Raw genomic sequence first — 10823 nt, forward strand, 5'->3', positions numbered from 1 at the left:
TGTGCAGCCAGAGCTCCAGTTCCCTCTGCAGAGCACAGGGGCTGAGAGCAGCTGCCCGGCAATGCTGGTGTGTGGGAGGTGGCTGCACAGCTGGGGAAGGGTGACGCTGTCTGAGTGCCCGGCTGCCTCTGCCCTGGCCTCTCTCACACCCACCCTCACCGCAGTTTCCTTCTTGCTCCACTGCTCTGGGTCACTGTTGGTGTGATCTGGTTCTTGCTGTCAGGCTCTCTGGGGATGGGAGTTTCAGCTGCAGAGTCACAGCCTGATCTTGTGGGTCCTTTCCTGCAGCTGTGTCCATGGGAACACGTGTCCCAGCTTTGCTCTGCCCTGTGGGGCTGTGGGCAATGCAGTGTGTGGGGCTGGGGAATGAGCTGAGTCTCCCTGAATCAAATGCCATCATTAGGACCCTTGGCTGTCTCCTTGAGTGTTTTTCTTCCAAGTTGCGAACTTCCCTCCAGGATGCAAACCTGTCCTATAGCACGTTAGCATTATCTGAATTCCCCATGCAGAAGTGCAGAGATGCTATGATGGAAGAAATGCTGTTTGGTTTGTGAAATGAGCCGTGTGTGTCCTGGGATAGAAGTGGGGTGCTGAGACCTGAGGAAAGCGTGAGACATGTCATGGTCCGCGGTGGATCCCTCTGCTCTCAGCAGTGCCTGGTGGCTTTTCAGGGTAACATGGCAGTGTGATCAGCCTCTATCTCAGAAAGGTGCCAGCCCAGGGCAGCTGGAGCAAGACAGAGGGACAGAGCAGCTGCCCTCACTCTGCACTGACCCACAGGCATCCTCTGGTCTCGCAGGACTCGCTCTGTTCTCTCTGAGTGCAGCAGAAATGCTGAGGGTTTCTGACACCCAACAACACTCTCCAGGGGAGTTCAATGATTGGACTACATGATCTTTCGAGGTCCCTTACAATCTCTAATATTCTGTGATTCTGCAAAGCTGTCAAAACCCCAAACATTTCAAACTTCATTTTACCATCCTGTTCCATTCTCTGTGACAGTGCAGATGCTGACAGGCCCTTCTGCACCAGCAGCAGTTTCAGATGACAACTTTGAACCCCAGGTCCGTCCCCTGCCCCCCGTTCCATGACCCCTGCTGCAGAGCAGGGCTGACTCCTGGGCAGCCAGCGGGCACAGGCCCTGCTCCTTCACGGCACCTCCAGCCAGCACCACCCAGGGCTCAGCCACGGACCCGAAGGGAGGTCTGGAAAAGGACAAGGGGGTGTGGAGCAGGGGAGGGTGTGTGAGAAATGGCTTTGATTTTGCTCAGAGAAGTCTCCCCTAACATGTCGCTTTTATTCCCTCCTGTGACAGTGCCCCGTGCCCAGAGGCAGCAAATGTCCAATAGCAGCTCCATCACCCAGTTCCTCCTCCTGGCGTTCACAGACACACGGGAGCTGCAGCTCTTGCACTTCTGGCTCTTCCTGGGCATCTACCTGGCTGCCCTCCTGGGCAACGGCCTCATCATCACCACCATAGCCTGTGACCAGCACCTCCACACCCCCATGTACTTCTTCCTGCTCAACCTCGCCCTCCTCGACCTGGGCTGTATCTCCACCACTGTACCCAAATCCATGGCCAACTCTCTGTGGGATACCAGGGTCATTTCCTTTGCAGGATGTGCTGCCCAGGTCTTCTTTGTATGTTTCTTGTTTGGTGCAGAGTATTCTCTCCTCACCGTCATGTCCTACGACCGCTACGTTGCCATCTGCAAACCCCTGCACTACGGGACCCTCCTGGGCAGCAGAGCTTGTGTCCACATGGCAGCAGCTGCCTGGGCCACTGGGTTTCTCAGTGCTCTGCTGCACACGGCCAATACATTTTCACTGCCCCTGTGCAAGGGCAATGCCCTGGACCAGTTCTTCTGTGAAATCCCCCAGATCCTCAAGCTCTCCTGCTCAAACTCGTACCTCAGGGAACTTGGTCTTCTTCTGGTTAGTCTCTTACTCGTATTTGGGTGTTTTGCGTTCATTGTGCTGTCCTATGTGCAGATCTTCAGGGCCGTGCTGAGGATCCCCTCTGAGCAGGGATGGCACAAAGCCTTTTCCACGTGCCTCCCTCACCTGGCCGTGGTCTCCCTGTTTATCAGCACTGCCATGTTTGCCTACCTGAAGCCGCCCTCCATCTCGTCCCCATCCCTGGACCTGGTGGTGTCTGTTCTGTACTCAGTGGTGCCTCCAGCAGTGAACCCCCTCATCTACAGCATGAGGAACCAGGAGCTCAAGGATGCCCTGTGGAAACTCATATCTTAGTGTTTTCTGAAGCAATAAACTGCTTCTCTCCTTCTACATAGTAGTTTTAATGTAACTAGTTACAGGTCCAGCCTCTCACTTGTAATTTCTGTTTTTATTGAAGTTGGTTTTTATTGTGATAACATTGTCATTCCCTTTCTAAATCTCTATCTGCTTTTCTTTTTTAACCACTGGCTGTGTAAATGAGGAGCTGTGCTTTCCTTTTCTCTTAAACAAAATAAAACATCCTGTAGTGACTTGTTTTTCACTATATCCTTCCTGCAAGGCCTGTTTGGAGCTGCAGGAACAGTTCCTGTGTGCATGGGAGGAGGGGAAAAGAGTCCAGCCTGGCAGCCCTGCCAGGGAGCACCAGCGCTTGGCCTTCCAGAGCTGTTCTCGTTCCACTCCCACACTCTCCTTCTCATCCCTTGTGTTGGTGCAAGGCCTGAGTGCTCTGGCAGCCTGGTCACCGTCCTGCTGTGTGTCAGTCCTGTGAGCGCAGGCAGGGACAGGCCATGGGCACTGCTGTGACAGAGCTGGCCTCTGTAACAGGACTTCTATAAAGAAGAGTGATCTCCTCAGGGCAGTGCCGGAAGGCTTAGGTCTTCTTACAAACCTTCTCTCAAAAACTTGCCCACGAAAGTGGCCACAGATGCAAACACCAGTGTACAGCTGCACAGTGTGTGTGTGCAGGGCTGGGCACACAGCAGTGTCCTCTCACAGCCAGGCCTCCTGCCACAGACCTGCAGGACCAGCAGAGCAGGGGCTGGGCTGTGCCCCTGTGCACTGGACACCCCGCGGAAGCTGCCCCAGGGCATCGTCATGGACTGGCCCCTCACAACCAACATTTCCTCTCTCCCCAGCTCAGAGAGGTTCTTTATCCCTCCATGGAGGGACACTGAATGAGTATTTCAGCTGTTCATGTTGCATCATACGGATGAGATGTGAGCATGCACATCATGCATGAGAGGTGAGATGAACCCGAGTCAGCAGAAACACCACGAGCTATTCCTGTGGGTTCCATTTTGGCCTGTAGGACAGACAGGGTCTTGAGGTCATTTCTCGTTGGGAGTAACATCCCATGGAAACTGCCTAAATGCAGCACTGGGATGTGCTTCCTTTAAGCAATGTCCCTGTGTCCATTCCTCATGACGTGGGACATCTCAGATGAGTGCAGAGCAGGGTGACACACCACAGGGCTGAGGTGTCTCCCGTCCCTTTGAGTGGCAACAGGAGGCCAGAGGGACACTGTGACTCCTGCCTCTGTGTGTGAAAGGGACAGACTCTGTCTCTGAACATCCCTGGGTGCATAAGGAGCCCACGAGGCCGGCTCAGATGTGGACACCTGACAGAACCTGACATTTCTGTGTGTGACTCCAGGAACAAACGCCACTGGCCCAGGCAGATCAATCTCACGTGCTCCTGTCTGCTATGTCATCCTTACCTGTGAGTCTGAATTGTGGTCTGAAACCTGCCAGAGCAATCAGAGGGGTTCTGAGGTCCTTGGAAAAGGCAGTTGTCAAACCTGTCTTCAAGAAGGGCAGCAATGAGAACTGTGAGAATTACAGGCTGGTCAGCCTGTGTCCTTCCATGGGAAGGGAGTGGGACAAGTCCTCCTGCAGCCATGTCCAGGCACTTGGAAAACAAGAAAGGGATTGCTGAACCCAAATGGGCAGGGAAAGAAAGGCATGTTGTGCACATAGAATTTCACAAGGTGTCAGACATGGTTTCCCATGGTGTCCTTATAATGCGATTGGTTCTCTGTGGGCTCAAGAAGTGGATGCTGGGTGGGAAGCTGGCTGGATGATGAAGCCCAAATGTCACCAGTGGTACAAAGCCCCCCCTGCAGTCAGTTACCAGTGGAATCCCTCAGGGACCAGCACTTGGGCCAGCACTGGTGAATGTCTTTATTCTCCCCCTGAATGAGGTGACGGAGTGAACCTTCAGCTCCTTTGTGGATGGTGCAAAGCTGGGCAGAGGCCTTGGACAACCTCACCTGGTTCACCCTGCCCTGAGCAGGACAGTGAGACAAGAGGATGTTCAAACCTGAGTTACTCTGTGATTCAAGGAATCTTCCCCTTGGAAAGGTTTTGGAAGACAGAATAGGTGGAGGAATAAGACAAAAAAAAAGAAAAAAGAGGCAGAGGAGGAGACCTAAAAGGTGTCAACAGAAACAGAGCAGTTCCTGTGAAGACTGTTTCTCTACTCAAATTGTTAGCAGGAAATCTCTAATCAGCTCCCCAAACTCCCTGTTTTGCTCATTGGCCCGCTGGGATTTGCATCACATTTCTTTACATCAGATTCTGCACGGAAGTTTGCACCTGATTGTTACAGCTTGTTTGCAGGAATTAGTTCATGTTTCCTTAGAGAACCGGATTAAACAGGCACCGGGGAATTTTTAATCAGAGGAAACAAAGAAAGGAGAAAAAAAAGAAAACACAATAGAACTTAATGATGTTTCTCAGTTCTATGGTTAAATTAAGTAGTTTCCAGTGAGGTCCATTGCCATAATTGAGTCGCCTATAGGGAGTACAACAGCAACTGCTGAAAGACTTTACCTGCCTGAAGCTCAAAGCAGGGAGAGAGCTGAGAGGCTCTGAACGAGCAAAGAGTGAGAGGAGGAAGAACCTCTGGGGAGCAATGGAAAGTGCAAATGTCCAGACAGGCTTCTGAAGAGATGACTTCAGACATCGTGAGCTGAATAAGGACAGGTAGAAACTCCTGGATGTTCAGGGGGATTAAATACACAGCATGATAGACAGAATTGTGGCAATGCAAGCACAGGGAAAGGTCAATGTTTCAACTCCCACACTACATATACATTCTGAAAATTCATATTTTAGCAGTATAGAAATTCCACAGACATTTTATTGGAAATACTGAATCATTTCATCTGAGAAAAAAAGAGTGTGGGGTTTTTTGTTCTTGTTGTTGTTTTTGGTTTGATTTGGTTTTGAGGGGAGTTCTCAGGTTTTCGGGCTGAGCTCCATGGTCTCACTATAAGCACCCAGTGCAAACCTCGAGAGGCCCCAGTATACCTGAGGTGTTTGCCTGGACTGGCAGGTATCAGACAAGACTGATAAAGACATGTCGCTTCCATCATTTACATCTAGTATTCAAGACTTCTGTGCTTAATTAGAAAAGTTTCAGCACTGTAGGCAAAGAGGCAGGTACATGAAGAGCACTGAGAAGAAGTGATAGAAGAATTATCCAGTTGATATCACAGAATCATAGAATCATTTCAGCGGAAAGAGACCCTCAGGATCATCGAGTCTAACCATAACCTGACTCGAGAACTAAACCATCTCCCTTAAGAACCTCATCTAAACTCCTTTTAAACACCTACAGGGATGGTGACCCCGTGACTTCCCTGGGCAGCCTGTTCCAATGCCCGACAACCGTTTCCAAGAAGAATTTTTTCCTAATATCCAATCTAAAGCTCCCCTGGCACAACTTGAGGCCATTTCCTCTTGCCCTATCACTTGCTACTCAGGAGAAGACACAAACACCCTCCCTGCTCCAACCTCCTATCAGGCCGTTATAGACAGTGACAAGGTCTCCCCTCAGCCTCCTTTTCTCCAGGCTAAACAGCCCCAGCTCTCTCAGCCGCTCCTCCTAAGACTTCTTCTCCAGCTTCTTCTCCAGCTCCATTGCCCTTCTCTGAACTCGCTCCAGAACGTAAAGGTCTTTCCTATAGTGAGGGGCCCAAAACTGAACACAGGATTCCAGGTGGGGCCTCACCAGCACTGAGGACGAGGGGATGATCACTGCCCTGGTACTGCTGGCTGTGCTATTCTTGGTGCACGTCAGGATGCTGGTGGCCTTTTTGGCCACCTGGGCACACGCTGGCTCCTGTTCAGCTGCTGTCAGTCAACACCCTCAGATCCCTTTCTGTCGGTCAGCTTTCCAGCCACTCTTCCCTGAGCCCGGAGCCTTCATGGGGTTGTTGTGACCCAAGTGCAGGACCCGGGACTTGGCCTTGTTGAACCTCAGACAACTGGCCTCAACCCATCAATCCAGCTCATCCAGATCCCTCTGTATGGCCTTCCGACCCTCCAGCAGATCAACACTCCTTCCCCTGCTGTGCTGTGCTTTACTTGGTGGCCAAAACAGCTTTGAGAACATGCTGACATTTTTGTTGTTGCTGAGCAGTTCTGGCACAGCCTCAAGGCCTTCGGTGTTTGTCAGTCTGCCCCAAAAACCAGAGGGCTGGATGTGGCTAAAGGGTGGGAGGGGACCAAGCCAGGACAGCTGACCCCAACTGACCAAAGAGATATTCCACACCATATGGCATCATGGTCAGCAACCTCATACAATTGTTCTCAGTCCATCATTTCCTCCGGTCCAGATCCCTCTGTGTGGCCTTCCCACCCTCCAGCAGATCAACACTCCCACCCAATTTGGTGTCACCTGCAAGCTTACTGAGGGTGCACTCGATCCCCTCGTCCAGATCATTGACAAAGAGATTAAACAGAACTGGCCCCAATACTGAGCCCTGTGACACCACGCATGACCGGCCACCAACTGGGTTTGTTTCCGTTCACCAGAACTCTTTGGGCCCGGCCCTCCAGCCGGTTCTTTATCCATCGCAGATACACCATCCAGGCCATGAGCTGCAGCTTCTCCAGGAGATGCTGTGGGATACGGTGTCAAAGGCTTTACTGACGTCTAAGTGCACAACATCCACAGCCTGTGTGGCGGATTCACTCCCCCACAACAGACTTTCCCTCATCTGCTAAGCCGGTCACCTTGTCACAGGAGGAGATCAGGTTGGTCAAGCAGGACCTGCCTTTCATAAAGCCATGCTGATTGGGCCCGATTGCTCGTCTCGTATGTGTGACCGCACAGTCCCTTTCCCAGCCCTGTTCCTGCTCTTCCTGGGTAGGGCCTGTGGGTACTTTGGCAGAGGTTCTTTCCCAGCCATGTCCCTGCTGCTGGGCTGTCACCTCCAGAGACAGAACTGACCCCACAGTCCCCTTCACAGCCACACGCTGCTTACTGGATTAGGAGTTACCGAGACACAACTGACCTCATAATACCACACCCATCCATCCCCCTCCTTAGCACGCAGGACCCAACCAAGACTGAAGTGTGTTCTACATGGTCCTACACCTGCCCTTCTTTCCCACAGGCCCTAGACACCCATCTCGCTTCCTCACATTTTTTCAAATTTGTCAAATATATTTCCTACTAACAATGTGAGTGAAAAGCACTCCTCACTGGAACTGCTATACTTATGTTAACACTTCTATATCTCCACTTCTGCCTTTTGGTTTTTACTATTCTTCTACGTATTTTCTTCCAGAAACCTCTCCAAGGCAAAAAGTATTTCAAATCACAGAATAAGATCTGAAGAGAGCCCTTGTCTCACTCATCTTGTCTCACTCTCCTGCTCAGGGCAGGGTGAACCAGGGGAGGTTACTCGAGGCCTCCACCCAGCTTTGCACCATCCACAAAGGCACTGAAAGTGCACTCTGTTACATCATGGAAGGGGAGAATAAAGACATTCAACAGTGTTGGCCCAAGTGCTGGTCACTGAGAGATGACACTGGTAACTGGCTTCATGGAGGACTTTGTACCACTGGTGATATTTGGGCTTGATGGTTCAGCCAACTTCCCACCCAGCATCCACTTCTTGAGCCCCATCAGCACCACTCTGCCCAGAAGCACACCATGGCTGAGGCCTTGCAAACACCCAGTACCCAACATGGCTTTCTTTCTCGTGTCCATTTGTGTTCAGCAATCCCTTCCTTGTCCTTCACGTTCCTGGAAATGGCTGCAGGAGGACATGTCCCATCCCCTTCCCAGGGAGGGAGGTAGGGTGGCCAGCCTGTTATTCTCCCAGTTCCTGTTTGTGCTCTTCTTGAAGATGGGTTTGAGGTCTGCATTTTCTAAGGACCCCAGATCCATTCTGGTTTCTACGGCACTTTTGAGAGCACAATATGGAATCACGGGCAAGGGTGACATAGCAGTCTGCAGAACTTGCAATGATCCTATCCAGGGAAGCTGAGATGAATCTCACTGGGCCACTGGGGTTTGTTCCTGGAGTCACACACAGAAATGTCAGGGTTCTGTGAGGTGTTCACATCTGAGCTGGCCTCATGGACTCCTTCTGCACCCAGGGATGTTCAGAGACAGAGTCTGTCCCTTTTACACACAGAGGCAGGAGTCACAGTGTCTCTATGGGCTCCTGTTGCCACTCCAAAGGGACAGGAGGCACCTCAGCCCTGTGGTGTGTCACCCTGCTCTGCACTCATCTGAGATGTCCCACGTCATGAGGAATGGACACAGGGACCTCAGTTCAAGGAAGAAGATCCCAGTGGGTTGTTTCCCATGGGCTGTTACTTCCAATGTGAGTGACCTCAATGTTTGTCCCACAGGCCTTCCTGGCACTCCCAGGAATAGCTGATGGCATTTCTGCTCACTCGTGTTCATCTCACCTCATGTACATGATGTGCATGCCCATATCTCATCTGAACAATGCAAACATGGACTTCTGACCTACCCATTCAGGAAAAAATTCTCAATCTGGTGTAGCAGCCCAGTGCTGGAAAGGGAGGTTGTGAGGGGCCAGTCCATGACGATGCCCTGGGGCAGCTTCCACGGGGTGTCCAGTGCACAGGGGCACAGCCCAGCCCCTGCTCTGCTGGTCCTGCAGGTCTCTGGCAGGAGGCCTGGCTGTGAGAGGACACTGCTGTGTGCCCAGCCCTGCACACACACACTGTTTATCTCTACACTGCTGTTTCAACCTGCAGGCTGCTTTCTTGTGTATGTCCTGAAGATGAACTTGAAGAAGACCTAAGCCCTCAGGCACTGCCCTATGAACATCACTTTCCTTTATAGAAGTAGTGTTACGGAGGCCAGCTGTGTCACAGCAGTGCCCATGGCCTGTCCCTGCCTGCGCTCACAGGACTGACACACAGCAGGACGGTGACCAGGCTGCCAGAGCACTCAGGCCTTGCACCAACACAAGGGATGAGAAGGAGAGTGTGGGAGTGGAACGAGAACAGCTCTGGAAGGCCAAGCGCTGGTGCTCCCTGGCAGGGCTGCCAGGCTGGACTCTTTTCCCCTCCTCCCATGCACACAGGAACTGTCCCTGCAGCTCCAAAAGGCCTTGCAGGAAGGATATATATTGAATAACAAGTCACTACATACACATTTATTTCGTTTAAAGGCAAAGAGAGCATGGCTCCTGAGTTACACTAGTGGTTATGAAAGAAAAGCAGACAGAGAATTAGAAAGGGGATGACAACATTATCACAATAAAAAAACAATCAATAACATATAATACAGATAACAGGCTGGATCTCTAATTAGTTACATTACAATTCCTATTCAGAAGCAGATGGGCAGTTTATTGTTTCAGAAAACAGTAAGATATGAGTTTCCACAGGGCATCTTTGAGCTCCTGGTTCCTCATGCTGTAGATGAGGGGGTTCACTGCTGGAGGCACCAATGCGTATAGAACAGACACCACCAGGTCCAGGGATGGGGAGGAGATGGAGGGGGGCTTCAGGTAGGCAAATATGCCAGTGCTGACAAACAGGGAGACCACGGCCAGGTGAGGGAGGCACGTGGCAAAGGCTTTGTGCCGTCCCTGCTCAGAGGGGATCCTCAGTACGGCCCTGAAAATCTGCACATAGGACAGCACAATGAACACAAAGCAGCCAAAAGTTAAACAGACAGTACCTACAAGAAGCCAAACTTCCCTGAGGTAGGCATCTGAGCAGGAGAGCTTGAGGATCTGGGGGATTTCACAGAAGAACTGGTCCAGGGCATTGCCCTTGCACAGTGGCAGTGAAAATGTATTGGCCGTGTGCAGCAGAGCAACGAGAAACCCAGTGGCCCAGGCAGCTGCTGCCATGTGGACACAAGCTCTGCTGCCCAGGAGGGTCCCGTAGTGCAGGGGTTTGCAGATGGCAACGTAGCGGTCGTAGGACATGATGGTGAGAAGGGAATACTCTGCAGCAAACAAGGAACATACACAGAAGACCTGGGCAGCACATCCAGCAAAGGAAATGACCCTGGTATCCCACAGAGAGTTGGCCATGGATTTGGGGACAGTGATGGAGATGGAGCCCAGGTCGAGGAGGGAGAGGTTGAGCAGGAAGAAGTACATGGGGGTGTGGAGGTGCTGGTCACAGGCTATGGTGGTGATGATGAGGCCGTTGCCCAGGAGGGCAGCCAGGTAGATGCCCAGGAAGAGCCAGAAGTGCAAGAGCTGCAGCTCCCGTGTGTCTGAGAACGCCAGGAGGAGGAACTGGGTGATGGAGCTGCTGTTGGACATTTGCTGCCTGTGGGCATGAGGACCTGTGCAAGGAGAAAAAGACAGTGACAATTTAGGGGAGACTTCTCTGGGAAAAACCAAAGCCATTTCCCACAGACCCTCCCACAAAGAGACCCTTTTCTTTTTCCAGGAGAACATCCTGGCTGGAGCCCTCGTCGGTGCTTGATGAGTGTGCAATGAAGAGCAGGGTCTCTGCCCAGGGGCTCATGAGGAGTCAGCCTGACCCTGTGTGATGGGTGGGGCAGGGGCCAGTCCTGGGGTTCAGCTTTGTCAGATGGAACCGCTGCTGCTGCAGAAGGGACTG

General features: G+C 51.8%; 1 protein-coding gene and 1 pseudogene across 1 annotated transcript; one reads left to right on the forward strand and one right to left on the reverse strand.

Annotated features, from left to right (window-relative positions):
• The first annotated feature begins 1338 nt into the window (after positions 1-1338).
• Positions 1339-4905, forward strand: LOC135999338 (olfactory receptor 14J1-like; annotated as a pseudogene).
• A 4681-nt stretch (positions 4906-9586) lies between these two features.
• On the reverse strand, positions 9587-10519 carry LOC135999339 (olfactory receptor 14A16-like). Its single transcript, XM_065652898.1, has one exon. The coding sequence runs from the start codon at positions 10517-10519 to the stop codon at positions 9587-9589; it is 933 nt and encodes a 310-aa protein (XP_065508970.1).
• Positions 10520-10823: the final 304 nt, after the last annotated feature.

Source organism: Caloenas nicobarica, chromosome 28 (assembly GCF_036013445.1).
Source record: "Caloenas nicobarica isolate bCalNic1 chromosome 28, bCalNic1.hap1, whole genome shotgun sequence".
Classification (NCBI taxonomy): Eukaryota; Metazoa; Chordata; class Aves; order Columbiformes; family Columbidae; genus Caloenas; species Caloenas nicobarica.

Coding starts and splice junctions, on each gene's coding strand:
- LOC135999339 (XM_065652898.1), bottom strand. CDS start 10,519: ATGTCCAACAGCAGCTCCATCACCCAGTTCCTCCTCCTGGCGTTCTCA.